Source organism: Erinaceus europaeus, unplaced genomic scaffold (genome assembly GCF_950295315.1).
Source record: "Erinaceus europaeus unplaced genomic scaffold, mEriEur2.1 scaffold_288, whole genome shotgun sequence".
Classification (NCBI taxonomy): domain Eukaryota; kingdom Metazoa; phylum Chordata; class Mammalia; order Eulipotyphla; family Erinaceidae; genus Erinaceus; species Erinaceus europaeus.
The window spans coordinates 58508-77065 of NW_026647501.1; the positions used below are offsets into that span (position 1 = coordinate 58508).

General features: G+C 47.3%; 1 protein-coding gene across 1 annotated transcript in view; it reads right to left on the reverse strand.

The window, feature by feature from the left end:
- The window catches only part of LOC103127160 (uncharacterized), a 26086-nt gene continuing 7528 nt past the window's right edge, over window positions 1–18558 (reverse strand). Inside the window, exons 3-5 of the mRNA XM_060184078.1 lie at window positions 9890–10365; window positions 9643–9842; window positions 1–1525 (exon numbers count right to left, since the gene is read on the reverse strand). Of these exons, the coding sequence (XP_060040061.1) occupies window positions 1–1525; window positions 9643–9842; window positions 9890–10365 (2201 nt within the window). The remainder of the gene's footprint in view (window positions 1526–9642; window positions 9843–9889; window positions 10366–18558) is intronic.

Here is an 18558-nt window from a genome sequence, read left to right on the forward strand (position 1 = left end):
TCAGGGCTTGGGCCTTGGCCCTGGAGCCGGCTGCCCCTGCGCCTTGGCCCTGGAGCCAGCTGCGCCCTGTGCCTTGGCCCTGGAGCCAGCTGCACTCTGCGCCTTGCCCCTGGAGCCAGCTGCGCCCTGCGCCTTGGCCTTGGAGCCAGCTGCGCCCTGCGCCTTGGCCTTGGAGCCAGCTGCGCCCTGCGCCTTGGCCTTGGAGCCAGCTGCGCCCTGCGCCTTGGCCTTGGAGCCAGCTGCGCCCTGCGCCTTGGCCTTGGAGCCAGCTGCGCCCTGCACCTTGGCCCTGGAGCCAGCTGCGCCCTGGGCCTTGGCCTTGGAGCCAGCTGCGCCCTGCACCTTGGCCCTGGAGCCAGCTACTCTCCGGGCCAGGGCTCTCTCTGCCTGCTCACGCAGAGCCTCTTGGTACTGGGGTGAGAAGGAGCTGGGCACCGTGCCCTTGATCTTGGCCATGAACTGCAGCACGCTCATCTTGCTGGTCTCGGCATGGGCTTTGGGACCCCACAGGAACTGGTAGCGGGGGGGCTGAGTATGGGGCACCGGGCAGTACTCCAGGTACTGCAGCCTCACAAGATCCTTGGTGAGGAGCTTGCGGGGCTCCCCGTAGATGTTGTGCTTCCTGCCTGGGTACACCTGCATGGTGCCCAGCAGCTTCCAGATGTCGTCCTCGCTGGCGCAGTTGCCCTTCAGGAAGATCATGCCCAAGACATGCATGAGGAGCCCGGACTTGGGCAGCCCTCTGCCAGGGCACACCCTGCCCTGGTTGGGGAGCTTGAGATCGCCCACCAGGTCATAAGCTTGGGTCACTGAGTCCACTTCTTGCACGCGCACTGCAAACAGGGTCTCAATGCGCTCAGAGGCTTTCTTCAGCATCTCCAGGAAGTGGCTTTGGTACCTGAGGCCCAAGACCTTCAGCATTTCTGCCTTCAGGATGGGCTGCTTCATCTTGAACTTGTACAGCAGGAACTGCTCCAGCACAACCACCCTCTTGTTCATGGCGTCGGGGTCTGTGTGCAGAGGGCCATACTCAAACTTCTCCTCCACTTCCAACTTTGGGGCAGCTTCCTCAGTTCCACAGCTGGGTCTGCCCACAGGGGTGGTTTTGGGCTGTGGCTCTGCCTCATCTCCTTTGGGGCCAGAGGCTGCCCTGGCATCACTGGAGGTCTTGGTGCCAGCATTGCCCTGAGCATCCTGGGCATCATTGCCTTTTGCTGCTGTTGCTTCTGCAGCTGCTGCCTCTGCCATAGCCACTGCTGCTGCTGGGGTGTGCCCAGTGGCGCCATGACAAGTGTCAGCCTGGGCCTGGACCTGGGGCTGGTCCTGGGCCTTGGCCTTGGTCTTAGCTTGGGTCTTGTTCTGGGCTTTGGCCTTGGCCTGGGCCTCTGTGCTGGCCTGGGCCTGGTCCTGGTCCTGGGTATGGCGGGACTTCCCAGAGGAATGGCGCTTATTCTTGCGTCTGGGCATGATGTCACAACTCAGGGCACAGCTGGCCCACTGTACAAGGCTCGGGAGTTGCTGGGACCTGGAGGAATGAGAAGAACCTGAGTAAGCGCCTTCAGCAGGGTCTTCCTCTGGGCTTTACCCAAGACCCATTCTGACCATTCCTCAGGGCCCTGACCCAGGACCCTCCAGCCTCCTGTGCCCCCTGCTACATGGGCCCCCTAGAATGTTTGCCATCTGGGACAGGTCTTCCAGCTGCCAGCTGCCAGGCCTGGAGACAGCAGGCTTTAGTGAGAGGCTCTGTTCTGGGGGTTGTGCCCCTTTGCTCTCAAGCAGGACCATGGTGTGCACCCAGAGGAGGTCCTGGGCCCTCTGGCTGCTTCCCTGACTATTGTGAGCCCAACAGGAGTTCAGGACTATTAGCATATGAGTGAAGTCAGCCTGAGGCAGGACACACAGAGAAGGGAATGTATAAAAGGCATGAACTTGGAGCAGGTCACTCTCTTTGGCTTCTGCTTCTTCCCCTGGTCAGAAGCAACTCACAGAGGTGCTCCAGGTTTCCGCCATGGCTACTTCTCCTGGGAACTGAACACATGTGACTGTACTACCTGGTAAACTTTTAGACCTCTCTACAGCCGTGAGCAACTTTTACCAGAGCTGATAATTGTTTATCTTATGGGAGTAAACTTTTGATAGCTATACTCAGATTTTATGGACGTAGCATACCCTTAACCCTTGAATAATTGCTTATTTTGCCTTTTACTTGTTTCACCCTAATCAACCTTGTATTATTTAAACCAGTTCCCAGCTCTCCGCTGTGAATCCTTAAGCTCCAAGCCCCTACAACCCCCTTTTAAGTAAAGTTTCAACACCTGCCAGTACCAGTCCCACCAGAGCCAAGTACCTTCCCAAACCCCAGAGGGGAATGCAGAGATGCCTTTGGCTCTGTCCCACAGAGAGATCTGGAGATACCTCTTTCCTGAGTAGCTTGAGTCTTTCTTTCTCATTCAGGGCCCTGCTGGCATCCAGGAGGTGCCTGTGTCCCTCTGCTGAGCAGAAGTGAAGCTGCCCTTCACCTCAAGTTTGCCCCTCTTGGGTGAACAACAGTGAGGACTGGTTCCACCTAAGAGCTCAGCACACCCAGGGAAGCTCAGCCCTGTGGGACTCTTCAGTGGGGAGTGAGCTATCCTTGCCCTTAGGCTTGGACTCCTCACTTCCTGCTGCTTCTTCTGAGACTATCTGAGAGCCACCAGGGGTTTCCTCACCTGCTCATGGTCACCCAGGACTGAGATTGTGGGAGGGACTATTAACTTAGGCTGTTTACTGAACATCACCATTGTGATTTACACAGTGGGGAGCTTCACACACACATGTAATCAGGAGGGCTGCCTAGGACCTCAGGCATGTGAATGTGTCTGTCCAAGAACCTCTTCCCACTGCTCAGCCTGGGGCCCATTCGAAATGAGCTGACCCTGGGGCTCCACAGAGCAGTGGAGGTGCTATGCCTCCACAGTGGGCCTATGGGGATCTCCTTGGTACTCCCTGGGGGGGAGGGGGATTAACTGTCCTCTTATGAGTTAACAGAATAATCTCCAATCCTAGAGGGTCAGCAGTGCCTTTAGTTGAACTCAGACTCACTCCCTTCCATACCTGCAATGTACTTTAGTGACACCAAAAGTTGTCAAAATTAGACATTTTGCTTTTACAAGATACCATATTAAGAGGGGAAAAAAACCAACAAATTAGAGACTGGAAAACATTATTTACATACCATGTATAAAAATACTCTGGATGGGGGAAGAGGATAGATTTTTAGCTTCACTATAGGGAGTGAGGGTGGGGGTGGGGACACAGACCTTTGGTGGTGGGAAAGGTGTTAATATACACTCCTACTAACTTATAAATTAATTCTTAAAAGACTGTTTTTAAATATCAAACTTCATAGTTCATAAAAATAAAAGAAATGATCTGGGGCCAGGTGGTGGTGCACCCAGGTGAATGCACATGTTACAATGTGCAAGGGCCTGGTTTCAAGCCCCTGCTCCCCACATGCAGTGCTCCAGGTGTCTCCCCTTCACTCTCCATTTCTATATTTCTGTCCCCTCTCAATTATTCTCTGTCCTATCAAAGAAAAAGAACAAATGTAACCTGCAGGAGCAGTGAATTTGTTGTGAAAGCAAAAATTTCCAGCAATAATCTTGCAGGCAGTCAAAGAAAATAAGAAAAAAATAATGATCTCATTAGAAAACTGGCAAAATATGTAGAGCAATTTGACCAAAAACCATATGCAGATAATATTTAAGCATGTGGGCAGATGTCCAATAACAGAAACAATTAGAGAAATGCAACTTAAGACTATTATGTGTTCCTACACACTTAGGAGAATGTTTATTTTCAGGAAAAAATTAAGTTATAAGAAAAACAAATGCTGATAAGACTAGAAAAGGAACTGTGTCACTCATACTATAATTGTGACAATGTCAAATGTCACATCATTATTAAAAACTCTTTGATGCTTGTTTTAAAAAGTTAAATATATGGAGTTGGGCAGTAGCACAGCAGGTTAAGTGCACATGGCGCGAAGCACAAGGACCGGCATAAGGATCCTGGTTCGAGCCCCAGGCTCCCCACCTGCAGGGGAGTCGCTTCACAGGCAGTGAAGCAGATCTGCAGGTATCTATCTTTCTCTCCCCCTCTCTGTCTTCCCCTGCTCTCTCCATTTCTCTGTCTGTCCAACAAGGACAACAATAACAACGACATCAATAACAACAAGAATAACTAAAACAATAAGAAACAGCAAGGGCAACAAAAGGAAAGATAAATAAATAAATATAAATAATTTTTAAGTTAAATCTATAACTGTCATACAGTCCACAGTTGTACACCTGGGCATTCCCCAGCCAAATGATAACTTGTGTTCAAACAAGCATGTGCTCATGAATGTGACAGCAGGTTTATTGCTACTAGACAAAAATTTCAAACAACTCTGATATTCTTGAAGAAGCCAGCCAATGGAGAAATAAATACAGGTTCTCCACACCATGGAAATCTATACAACAATGTAAGGCACTTGGAATGAGCTCTATAGAAACACAATGGGCGACCCAAGAGGTTGTACAGTGGAAAAAACCTTAGGACTCTCATGCATGAGGTCCCAAGTTCAATCCCTGGCTTTGCACATGTCTCGGTGATGCTCTAGGTCTGACTCTGACTCTCTCTCTCTCTCTCTCTCTCTTTCTCTTTCTCTCTGTCTCTCACTGATAAGTATAATAAAAATAAAATTACAAAACAGAATCACACTGGAAAAAGTCTAAGCCAAAATTTACATAGAAATATATGGCTCTATTTATATGGTGTTATGACATCTTAGAAATGACAAACTTATAGAAATGGAGACCATATTAATAGCTTGAAGGGAACGGAAAGGGAATAGGATAGGCAGAAGCAGACATGGAGCTATTAAAGGGTAACAAGATGAATTCTTGAGATTGAAGTGAACTTTTTGGATGATATCAAAGTCCAGATCCTGTATGTGATATTATATTAAAATTTGGGTTTATTTATTTATTTATTTTTGCACCCAAGGTTATGGCTGGGGCTTGGTGTCTGCACTGAGTCCACTGTTTTTGTGGCCATTTTTTGATTAATTTGGATAGTATAGAGAGAAATTGAGGGTGGAAGGGAAAATAGAGAGGGAGAGAGAAAGAGAGACACCTGAAGACCTGCTTCACCGCTTGTGAAGTGTCCCCAACCCCACCTGCGCAGATGCTGGTAGGGAGCTGGGGGCTGGAACCCAGATCCTTGTGTGGGTCTTTGTGCTACACAGTCTGTGTGCTTAACCCCATGCACCAACGCTGGGACCTAAGTGTTTATTTTCTGTATTATAAGTTTGATGGTGTTATCTATATAATGTCTTTGCAAGATACTACTTATTAATTAATTCTTTTAACCAGAGCACTGACTAACTCTGGCTTATGGTGGTGAGAGGGACTGAACCTGAGACTTTGAAGCCTCAGCATCAGAGTCTGTTTGCATAGCCATTATGCTATCTACCATGCAAGATACTGCTTTTGAGGAGAATTAGGTAAAACTAGGGGCTGGGTGGTGGGTACAGGTAGAGAACATACATAACCATGCATGAGGATCCTGGTTTAAGCCCCAAGTCTACACTGTAGGGGAGGAACCTTCACGACTGATGGAGTAGTGCTGAGAATGTCTTCTCTCCCATTTCTCCCCTTTCTCTTACTTTCAGTCTATTACCCTCTGTAAAAACTATGGCCACAGGAGTTAATTAGATCCCTGCAGGCACTGAGCCCCAGATAATTCTGACAGACAAAAAAGAAGGAAAGGGAAGGGAAGGGAAGGGAAGGGAAGGGAAGGGAAGGGAAGGGAAGGGAAGGGAAGGGAAGGGAAGGGAAGGGAAGGGAAAGGAAGGGAAAGGAAGGGAAAGGAAGGGAAAGGAAGGGAAAGGAAGGGAAAGGAAGGGAAGGGGCAGGAGTTGTGGTATATAAACTCAATGGGATACCATTCAGCTATTAAGAATAATGAACTCGGGAGTTGGGTGGTGGCGCAGAGGTTTAAGCGCAAGTGGCACAAAGCGCAAGGACCACCATAAGGATCTCGGTTGGAGCCCCGGGCTCCCCACCTGCAGGGGAGTCATTTCACAGGTGGTGAAGCAGGTAGGCAGGTGTCTGTCTTTCTCTCCCCCTTTCTGTCTTCCCCTCCTCTCTCCATTTCTCTCTGTCCTATCCAACAACGAACTATAACTACAACAATAAAACAACAAGGGCAACAAAAGGGAATAAATAAATAAATATTTATAAAAAAAGAATAATGAACTCAGCTTCTCTGACCCATCTTGTATGGAGCTAGAAGGAATCATATTAAGTGAGGTAAGTCAGAGAAAGACAAGTATGGGATGATCCCACTCATGAACAGATATTGAGAGAGAAGAACAGACAGGGAAAAATAATGTAGAAATTTACTAAGTTTGGAGTATCTCAACAAAGTAAAAAAATTCTGGGTGGTGTGAGAGGGTAGATTTATAGCTTCACTACAAGGGTGTGGAGGTTGGGGGACAGCCCTTTGGTGGTGGGAACGGTGTTAATATACACTCCTAATAACTTATAAATCACTATTTAATCAATTTAAAAAAGATTAGGACAAGAAAGGAAGGAAGGAAGAAAGAAAGAAAGAAAGAAAGAAAAAGGGTGACCAGGTGTCTTTCTCTCTCTCTCTCTTCCCTTACTCTCTTGATTTCTCTCTGTCCTGTCCAACAACAGCAATAACAATAATAACAACAAGGGCAATAAAAATGGAAAAAAAGTCCTCCAGAAGCAGTGGATTTGTAGTGCAGGCACCCAGCCCCAGCTATAACCCTGGAGGCAAAATAATAATAATAAAAGAAATAATGAAGGAAAGAAAGAAAAAGAAAGAGAGAAAGAAAGAAAAATTGGGGCCAGAGGTGGCACACGGAATGAAGGGCACATAGTATGAATTGCAAGGCACTGCTTAAGAATAGTGGTTCAAGGCCCGGGGATGCCATGTCTATGTGTGTTTGGAGTAGGGGTTGCTTCACAAGCCGTGAAGCAAGTCTGCGGCTGTCTCTCTTTCTCTCCCTCCTCTCAACCTCTCTCTCTCTCTCTCTCTCTCTCCATATATATATATATATATATATATATATATATATATATATATATATATATATATATATGAAAAAGGCTGCCAGGATCAGTGGACTCTTAGTGCTGACACCAAGCCACAACCATAACCCTGGAGGGGAAAAAAGGAAAAAGGAGAAAAAGAAAACTGGGTAGTCAGTTGTACCATAAGAAGAACAGGACCCTAGGCTGGCAGCAGGCTGGCCTTTCCTCCTGACTTCTACAGAGTCCTTCCTAGAGTCCGGGGTGCCAGGACCTCAGTCCTTTGAACATTTGAGGCTCCTTCCATCCCAACAAGAGCCTCAGAGCCCTGAGCCTCTCCTTGCAGAAGCCAGCCTGAATGCCCCCCACAATGCAATGGCCAGGTAGCAGGTGCAAGCCTGGTGCCCGTAACCCTTCTGGAGGGTTGGAGCCCCTCAGCTCTGTCCCAGTATTGACCTCGATTTCCTCCCAGACAGACATGGTTTCCTGCCCCTGATCCAGGCCTGAGTTTGCTGATGGATCTCAGAGGAAAGGAGGCTCCCTGCCCCCTTCCCGGCCTCCATGTTTGGGGCATCAAAGTACAAGCACTGCCTTGGTGGCTCCATCATCCTCTGCCTCTTCCCCTGACGCCTTTGAAGGGGCTTCCTGGCCCCTCTCTGAGACACTTAGGATCACCTCCAAATATCTCAGACCTAGGGCTCATCCTGAGCAGAGTTGGCTTGTGAGGAGGGTTCCCGGATTGGGGGAAAGAGAAAGTAGCACTAGGGGCTCCATTCAGAGGAAGGGGAGGAGAACAATGATGAGGGAAGTGGGGAGAGAGGAAGAGAGAACAGGGTTAGGGGTCTGAGGGCCCAGGGGCTTCCATGGCGGCAATGAGGCAGCAGGAAAGTGAGGGGAACGAGACTGAGGGAGGTCTTAGGTTCTCTTAGAGCTACTAAGAATTGTCTAGGTCTAACTTGGGGTCCTCACCCAGACTCTGGTGGGCTCAGAGCCTACCTCTGGTTGCCCTCAGGCCGCACACTTTCAGCTTCACACCTCGTGAGACCTGGATTCTCAGCGAAAAAGGAAGGCTCCTCCCACTCGCGCAAAGAAGGGGTCTCTTGGAAGTAGAGCAAGGGCGCATGTCTGGCGCCCCCTCTGTGCAGGGGTGGAGCCGCCCTTGGGGTTCACTCAGTGAACCTCAGTCTCACTCCTTTAGAGCCTTGGTCCCTGATGGTTCTTCAAGGCCCTCCCTTCCTGAAAGCTCCCTGAGCCCTGGTCTGGACTGTCTCAGTGGTCAGAGGGCTTGGGGAGGCCATGCAGGATGCCTAGTGGACCAGGGCGTGGCTTTGCTCTCAGCTGTCAATCATTCTGTCTCCACCCCTCCTGTCCCTATAAGGAATGGCTTGGGGGAAAATGCCATTTGCCTGCCAACCTGCTGTGGTCATTCTGCAAATCAAACACAGAAAGTGTCTGGGTCCCACTGCCCTGACAGATTGGCAGGATGAAAGTAAGAGGTCTGATGTTTCAAGGGAGACAACAAAGACAAAAAAACACTGATCAAATGCTTCTTTACCACCTAAGCTTACAGTCTTAAGTAACTCCCATTTGAAGTGATTTTATACCTGTGGAAACTGACTCACATCTCATTGAAGGAAGCCTTTTTCCTCTGATGTGTTTACATGTCCATATCTGTTTCTCGTGTCTCTTTCTCTCTGCCCTCTCTGCAAAGGCCAACCTGAGAGGTGATGCCTCAGAAATAACATTAGGAAAAGGTCACCTCTGAGGGCTGGCTGGCAGCACACCTGGTTAAGCCCCCATCGTATGAGACAAAAGGACCTGAACCCTTGGCTCCCCACCTGCGGGAAGGAAATTTCTCAAGCACTGAAGTGGGTCTGCAGGTTTCTACCTTTCTTTCCCCCTCTAACTACCCCTCCCCCTTCATTTCTCTCTGTGCCAGCCAATTAAAAAAAAAAAAGGAGAAATGGCTGCAAGGAGCAGTGGATTCCTAGTGCAGGCACCAGCGCCAGTGATAACCCTGTAGGCGAAAGAAAAAAAGAAAAGAAAAAGGTCATCATCGCTGTTTCACCATTTACTATCCATCTCTTCCTCCTCTGACTTTGTTTCCCAAATAGCATTTCATTGCTTCAGGGAATGGACATGGTTTGTCTCGCTCCTGGAGCACCCCTTTCTCACTGGAGCTGTCCCCATTCCTTCCTTCCTGTTTGCAGCTCCTCAGTTCCCTGGTTCTGTGCACAGAGGCCCGTTCTATTTCTCAGCCCCCTGTTATAAGCTGAGCCCTCCACCTAGCAGGTGCTCCAGAGGAGTTTGGAGAAGTAATATGGGCGTGAGGGCGAGTCTGACCTGCTCAGGTTTAGTATCTCATGCTCTGTAGGAGGCTAAGTATATGATTATTGTGAAAGACTAAAACGGTGAACAGCAAAGTTTGCTTATGAAATTTTAATTTCATTATCACCATCAAATTGAGTGTTTGGGTTGAATGACATTTCTTGAGCACTAGAGAGAACCCGGTGACATGACCAGTGTGGTAGCAGGTTGTGCCCAGGCATAGGGACACATCCTGGTGTTAGATGTGCAGGCAGCCCTGGCGGCAACTTGAGCCTGGGTTCTGGCCTGCTCATCTTGGACAGCTTCTTGGTATTGGGCCAGGTAATCGGTTGGCTCTTTGCCATTAACCTTTGCGATAAACTCCAGGACCCTCATTTTGCGGATCTCAGCCTGGGCTTTGGGGCCCCCCAGGAACTGGTAGCGGCGGGGCTGGGTGTGGGGCACGGGGGGTGGTACTCCAGGTACTGCAGCTGCACCAGGTCTTGTGTGAGGAGCTTGTGGGGCTCCCCATAAATGTGGTGTTTCTGGCCGGGGTAGATGCTCATCATGCTCAGAAACGCCCATATCTCCTCTTCGGTGGCATGACTACCCTTGGTGAAGATGAGCCCCAGGACGTACATGAGCAGTCCGGTCTTGGGCAGTCCGCAGCCGGGGTGCACCCTGCCGTTATATGGAAGCTGCAGCTGAGTCACCAGGTCATAGGCATGGAGCACAGGATCTATCTCCTCAACGTGCATGGCAAAATGCGTCTCAGTGTGTTCAGAGGCTATCATTAAGATGTCATCAAAGTAAGCTGCAAAAGCTGGGTTCACCATTCTCTGCATGTCTTCCAGCATGCTGTGCTGTTTCAGCTGATAACTGTGTAGCATGAACTGCTCTAACAGCTTAGCCTCCATTTCCATAGCTTCACTGAATGACCTGCCCTGGTTGGAACTGTACTCAGTGTCGGACTCTATGGGGTCATCGCCATCATCGGCATAGTCATCCTCATCCTCTTCCTCATCCTGCTCTTCCTCCCCCTCCTCCTCATCATCAGAGATGACTAAATCGTCTGACAGAAAGGAAGCAAGTGTAATTACAGATGCTGATGATGAAGAGGCATACTGGACCTCTGAGGGTGACCCATTCGATGGAGAGTTTGGGGGCGTGTCCTCCACTGGTGACAGGAGGGAGTCTTCCTCCTCTTCAGCCAGTATCATCTGCTCATTCCGATGTTTCTTGTGCTCACCGTGGGCACGGTGATGTTTCTTGTGACTGTGAGTTTTTTTATTTTTATGGCTTCGAGGCATGGAGGCCTGGTGGCCAGCTGTTGTTAGATGCTGTGCAGGTGGCCCTCAGCACTGGAGGGGAACAGGAATGCCATGAGCACTTCAGCCTGGAAACACCTGCCTGGCTCTGAGGCAGGCATACTGCATTCCTACATTCCTACAAGGCTGGGGGGGGGGGCTTGCAAGGGCAGGGCACTGCTCTAGGGACCCACAGGGAGCCTGCTGTCCTGTTCACCCCTCCCCCCCCAGCCCCAGCCCTGAGCCTATGACCTCATAGTGTGAGCATAAGCTCATCCAGCCAGCCCTGCCTTGGGCATTCTGGGATGGCAGCAGGCCTGATAGTCATCCAGGCTGAGGAGTCTCATTTCACACTCAAGAGTATCAAGCTAGCTGGAGGGGGTCCCTGGTCCCTCCCCTGCTGCTGTCAAGTGACTCACAAAACTCCCTGCACATGAGATACCATGATGGGGTTTCTCAGTCTATCAAGCTGTGCAGGTGCCCTGGACTAATGGCTTAGTGGGGAGTTTTCAGTCCGGCCTCTTTGGGTCCTCAGACCTCTCTTAGGGTCCTTAGTGAGATGTCCACAAGGCTGACACTCCCACCCTTTCCAGGAATAGTTTGTGGCCCTTCAGATTAAGGCTCTCTCCTCCCATGGGCCCTCTGGATGCCAGTGTGGGCTGCAGGCTTGCTATCCTACTCTGGGTCTTTGAGACTGAAAGCTGGCCAGGCTCCTCTCTCTCTCTCTCTCTCTCTCTCTCTCTCTCTCTCTCTCCCCTCCCTCCCTCTCCACAGTGGTGGATGTTCCCTCCATCCTTTCTTTGTTCCCCTGTCACTGTCTGACATTCCTCCCTCCCTGCCCCACAGGTCTGCCTCTCCCAGAAACCCAGCTACACCCTGGGGTCCCGGTCATCTAATTTACCTTCTCTTGGTCTCCTGGAGTCAGCAGTGAGTAATGAATCCTCTGATGCTCACAGAGTTATGGGGTGAGTGTCTCTTGTACTCAGGGTAACAGCTTTTCCTGGGACAAATGCCTTCTGCTCCCCACAGGCCCAAGTGCAGTGGCCCAAGTCCCTCACTGCCTTGTGATACCATAGGTGGATCTGATGATGGCATGTCATGGCAACCATGCCCAGCTGTCTTGGTGATGCCAGGGTGGGCAGGGCTTTCACACCTGAACTTTCCACTCTTTGCCATACCATGTCGAGAAATATTGGAGCCTCTAAAATGACAATGCTCAGTAAATGACAGTGGAATGATATATGAATTCAACAGGATGTCAAGATTTATTATCAGCACTACTGATTCTTACACAGTTTGTTGAACCTATGTAAATATGGGTATATGCCATGGATTGTGACAAACACAGTCAAAGGAATAAGAGAACATTTGAGTTAATAAGACTATACTGTATTCAACACTTTGTATTCTAAACTATTTCCCAGTGTGTTTCTTCACTATTGGTTGAGAAATCCTATTCCAAACCATGTTAATTGGTTTTGTAGAACAAGAAAATAGTGCAGATTTTTCACAAAGTTTATTATGGAGACAATTTATTTATTTATTATCTACGTTTTTATATCATGAAACTACATCTTGACCGGGGTTTCAATCCACACCATTCCCACCACCAGAGTGCTGAATCTTCACTCTCCCCACTGCAATCCACCAGTTCCCCTAAAGTTTTAGACATGAGCCAACCATCATCTCTACAGCTATCTGTCCACATTTACACATAGTTGCCCCTTCTTTTCCTGATTCACTCCTCTCTTCCCCTCTAAGCCACACATGACATCATAGCTACCTCCATTTGTCCCTCTCCTTTTCCTTCTCTCTCTCTCTCTCTCTCTCTCTCTCTCTCTCTCTCTCTCTCTCTCTCTCTCTCCTTATGGAGCTGGAATGCAGAGCCCTCTTATCTTCATCCTATCACTTCTCCCCCGCTGGGAGTATGGATCAAGGTTGTTTATGGGGAGCAGAAGGTAGGAGTTCTGGCTTCTGTAGCTGCTTCTCTGCTTAACATGGATGTTGACAGGCTGATCCTTACCCCAAGCCTGTTTCTGTCTATCCCTAGTGGACCAGAGCTCTGGAGATGGCAAGGGTCCAGGACACACTGGTGAGGTCATCTGCCCAGAGAAGTCAGGGTGGAGTATCTGTAACTTGGTGTCTGGAAGGTGGCATGACCTAAGTTGAGACAAGATGGTTAATGTACAGGAACCAAAACATAGGGTCAGAGTGATGAGATTAGGGATTTTAGGGTAGAAGAAAGCTAGGAGAACCATTTCAGACCTGTTCCTGGGAGCACACTACAATAGTAGTTTTGCTTGAATTTGGCAGCTAGCCTGAGGTTGGATGACAATATTGTCTGAGAGAATGGTGTCAGAGTAGAGGAAAGGGCTAGAAAGTTGGATTAGGGCAGGGAGTAGCTCCCATTTTTATTAAAAAAAAATCTGTAACTAAAATTAACTATTTACCTCCATCCACTTGTTCCAGGGCCCTGATGTAAATGCATATTCACATTTAGCATCAGAGCCTGTGTAACTTCTAAGTCCCTATTGGTCTGAGCTTATAGCTCACAGTCACACCTGAGGAACATTGCAGGCTTCACTCACTTCAGGACCAGTCTTTTCAAGTGGAAGGGCAGGATACCCCCAGCCTCCCTTCAGAAACTGGGGCTCTCCCTGCTGTCGTTGCGTATGGTAGAGCCAAGATCCTGAGAGGGGCCCCCAAATGCTGTTCCTTATGGAAGCGACCAGTGGTAGTGGAGAGAGGGACTCTTTAGAGGTCAAGGCCCATCAAATGTGTATGGGAATCCAAGGATTCCCTAACTAGAGCCCCAGATGATCAAGTGATGTGATATTAATCAAACAGGCCTTCATTAGGTGGGCCAGCCTCTTGCCCTTATCCAACTTTTGTAGTCCTTTCTTTATCTGATTATCTGAGATTTTTCTCTCAGTTGTTTAGGCATTGCTTATCATTTGTTGAGCCCAACCAGGGTTAGGTTTTGGGCATCTGTCTTCTGGGGGCCTTTCTGCTAGGCCGTCCTGCTAATTTGGTCTAAATCCAATCAATTACAGAATTTATGATGCCTTCTTTAGACACTTCAAACATTATTGAGCACTTTGACTTTGAATTATATGATTGCCCCTTGTTCATGGATACGTGTACTCCTGTATCCAGTACCCTAAACCTCTAGCCTAATCTGGTATCTGCTACTTAGTTAAATGACGTACCCTCTACCTGGGATGTAGGTAGTCCCATGTGTTAGGAAAGGTCTCACCAGATTTCAAGAGTTACAAGGTTGACTTCTCAGGCTGGTCTCTCTGGTTACAGTCCACAGTCGGATTTCAATAACAGCATAATGTGGGATGGAAGCACCAGTAGCAGTTTGGTTGAAGTCAAGGAATCACAGAGAAGAATTGCTGGGGATTAGTGCTTCTCCATGAATCCACTGTTCCTGGAAGCTATCTTTTTTTCCTTTTTGTTGCCCTTATTTTTGTAATCACTGTTGTGGTTATTATTCCTGTTGTCATTGATGTAGTTGTTGTTGGATAGGATAGAGAGAAATGGAGAGAGGAGGGGAAGACAGAAGGGGAGAGAAAGATAGACAACTGCAGACTTGCTTCACAGCTTCTAAAGTGACCTCCCTGCTGGTGGGGAGCCCAGGGTTCCAACCAGTATCCTTACAGCAGTCTGTGCTTCGTGCCATATGTGCTCAACCCGCTGCACTACTGTCTGACCCCCTTAAACATTTTGTCTGGCTTTATATCTCATAGCCTTTCAGCCAACAAATCCAGGTGCTACTATGCTTCCATCCTAACTTCCCTGGGAAGACGACCTCCCCCATGTATCCTGGAACTTCACCTCTCCAGGGCCCTACCCCACTAGGGAAACATAGAAACTGGTTGGAAGTATGGATCGACCTGCCAACAGCCATGTCTAGCGGAGAAGCAATTATAGAAGCCAGAAATCTCACCTTCTGCACTCCATATAGAATTTTGGTCCATACTCTCAGAGGAAGAGATATATTAGGGGAAGATCACCAGAGGGGTCTGAAATCCAATTCCATCAGGACCCAGAGAGAAAAGAGGATACAAGAAAGGACATTCAGAAATAATAACAGGTGTTGGTATGACTTAGAAAGGAAAAGAAGGGAGGACTATAGCAAACATAGGCAAATATATATAAATATAGACAGTTATAGAGATAATAGTCAACCCAAGTCTGTGCCCTTGAGAAAACTACTGCAGGGAACTAATGGAGGGAATGGGGATGCAGAGCTCCGGTGGTGGGGGTGTGCAGAATTGTACCTGTGTTATCTCATAGTTCTGTAAATAAATATTCAATCACTAATAAAGAAAGCTAAAAAATATTCTTTGGGTTTTTTTTTTTTACGTGGATTTCTTGTTTAGGTGGTATTTCTCCTTGCCTGACATTTTTTTCTTTGATACATTGGTAATTCTTTTTCATAATTTTCGAATCTTCCTCATACAGCTACATTTTCCACACTTTTAAAACTTTTTTTAAAAATATTTATTTATTCCCTTTTTGTTACACTTGTTGTTTTTTAATATTATACTTATTGTTTTTATTACTGTCATTGTTGCATAGGAAAGAGAGAAATGGAGATAGGAGGGGAAGACAGAGGGGGGAGAGAAAGATAGACACCTGCAGACCTGCTTCATCGCTTGTGAAGCAGCTCCCCTTCAGGTGGGGAGCCGGGGTCTTGAACCCGGATCCTTCCGCCAGTCCTTGTGTTTTGTGCTGCCTGCCGTTAACCCGCTGTGCTACCGCTCGACTCCCTCTCCACACTTTTATTTAATGAGAATTGTTTTTTCTTGCCTCTAGCATTATTTTGTTTACATTTTTAAAAAAATTATTTATTCATGAAATAGATAAGGGAGAGAGAGAAAGAACCATACATCACTGTGGTACATGTACTGCCAGGGATTGAACTCAAGACCTCATGGTGCCACTTCCTGGACCAAGCATCTAGCATTATTGCTGGGGCTCCATGCCTGCACTATGAATCCATTGCTACTGGCTCTATGAATCCACTGTTTTTGGCAGCCTTCTTTTTTCATTTTATTGGAAAGAGCAGAGGGAAATCAAGAGAGGAGGGTAGATAGAGAAGGAGAGAGAAAGATAGACACCTGCAGACCTGCTTCACCACTTGTCAAGCTGACCCCTGGAGGTGAGGATCCAGGGGCTCGAACCAAAATCCTTTCATAGGCTTTTGTGCTTGGTACTATGTGCAGTTAATCATGTGTATCACCACCCGACCCCGAGAACCCGAGAATCGCTAATTTCTGATTGTCATTCTCTCTCTCTTTCTCTCTCTTTCTCTCTCTCTCTCTCTCTCTCTCTCTCTCTCTCTCTCTCTCTCTCTTCCACCAGGGTTATTTCAGTGGCGGGTTTGAGTAATATGAAGTCACTCCTCCTGTCAGCCATTCTTTTTTTTATTTCTCTCTTTTAATAGATAGGACAGAGAGATACTGAGATGTGAGCAGGAGAGAGAGAGAGACAGGAGCCTGCAACCTTACTTCAGTGCTCCTGAATCTTCCCCCCAACAGGTGCTATGTAGGGAGCTAAAAGCCAGGTCCTGGAGCATGGTCACCTGGACATTCAGCAGGATGCACCAATCCCTGTCCCTCTATTCTCTCTTTTTTTATTTCAAAGTCACCAGGTTTTCACTCAGGCTCCTGTTTGTGGGACACCACCACTTTCATTGAACTCCTCTCTCTCTCTCTCTGTCTCTTTTATTCTAAACTTAAAGTGAGAGATTTATTTATTTCTGAGGAGGTCAGGCTGGAACCTGGGTTGTGTGCATAACAAAGAGGGCACAGTATCTCAGTCATTTGTATCATAAACATGTGCCATTAAAATATTTTATGTTTATATATCACAAATGAGAGAGATAGAGGAAGAGAGAGAGAGAGGGAGAGAGAGATAGGGAGAGAGATATGGAGGCAGAGAGAGGGAGAAGGAGAGGGAGAGGGTGAGGGAGAGGGAGAGGGAGAGGGGGAGGGAGAGGGGAGGAGAGAGAGAGAGAGAGAGAGAGAGAGAGAGAGAGAGAGGATTGGAGAATATGTATCCAGAGCACTGTTCCAGTACATACAATGATACAATGCTGGGGTTGAACTGGGAATCTTAGGCACATAAATCTGATGCCCTACCACCGGGACCACTGCCCCATACACTTTTTGTTTGTTTATATTGGTCAGTGTTGTCTCTCCTTATTTTAACTGGCTAAGTGTTTATCAGCTTTCTTATGTTTTCAAAGATTTGGATTTTGATCTTGCTGATTATTTTTCTATTGATATTTTCAAGGCCATTGTTTTTTGGTCTATGAGTTACTATTTCTTTACTTGGCATTAAATTTCATATTCTCTTTCTAGGTCAAAGTTAGAAGCATAGCTAAAATGAAAAATATTCCATATTTTTATTGCTAATATAATCAGCTAATGGTATCAATGCCACAACTTTTGCAGAACTGCACACAGCTCATTTTCGTTTCATTTAGTCCAGAATCTTTATGATTTCTTTTGAGAGCACTTTTTTTTCTCCATATGTTGTTGATAAAGACGTGCACCAATGCCTAATTATTTTGAGATTTCCATGAATTATCCTGTTACTGGTTTCCACTTTAATTCCACTGTGGTCAGAGATCATACTTTGTGTGAGTTTTGTCCTTTCATTTTGATTCTGTGTGTTTCGTGGTGCAGAATTTGGACCTACTGGATGTATGTTCTAGGTGACCATAGAGAAGTCATTTCCAATATAATTATGTTCTCTAAAAATGCCATTTAGATCTAGTTAATGAGTGGTGATGTTCAGCTATACCCTTCCTGATTTTCTGCCTTCTGCATTTGGTGAGAGAGGTGTGCTGAAGTCTCCAGCTAGTTACACTGGATTCATCCACTGCCTTCTGCTTGTGAGCTGAGCTTCTGTGTCCACCAGCCTAGCTCTCCAGTTTCACAGGTAGCAGTTAACCTGGTGTCTCAATTCTCAGATAGATCTAAGAGGGGTTGGCAAGTTTCCATTCGTTCAACTATTTTTGTTGGTAGGTGTGTGTGTGTGTGTGTGTGTGTGTGTGTGTGTGTGTGTGTGTGTGTGTGTGTATGTGTCAAAGTGTAAGCTCCTTATATGCCAGACTGGAAATGGGAGTGAACAAGAAAAACTCCAGTTTTCTCCACATGTGCTAGGATCCAGGTTTGAGCCCTGATCCCAGCTACCCTACAGAGGAGACACTTCAGGGTCAGGGAAGCAGGTCTCTTTCTCTCTTTCTCTCTCTCACACACACACTATCGCCTACAACCCTCTCAATTCATATCTGTCCTTTCTAAAGAAAATAGAAAAGAAAACAAAGTAAAGAATGTCTACTGGGAATGGATGTATAGTGCCAGCACGGGGCCCCGACAATCCTGGTGGTGATGAAAAAAATAAGTAAAAGAGAAATATATGAAATAAAGGCATGTATGATGGCTTTTCATTTGGGCATGGTTAAATTCATGTGTCAGTTTCACCTGTCATGGGATGCACAAGATACTTTGCTGAGCATTTCACTGAGATGGGACTTGAATGGGGTTCTCATAGATGGAGGTGCCTTTTCAAATGTGAGTGCAGCTTCTCTAGTCTAATAAATGCCTGCAGAGAGCAGAAACACTGGCTGCCTTTGAGTAAGGATGTCTTATGCCTGAGGCCCCAGTGGCCCCAGAGACCCCAGAGGCCCCAGGTTAAATTCCCAGCACTTCCATATGGCAGTGGGGAATGGAACTCTGAACTCACACACTCTGTCTTTTCAATTCCATTAAAAGGAGAAGTCAATTGATGAAAATAAATGTAGATATGACACATATAATAAATGAGTAGACAGTGGCATC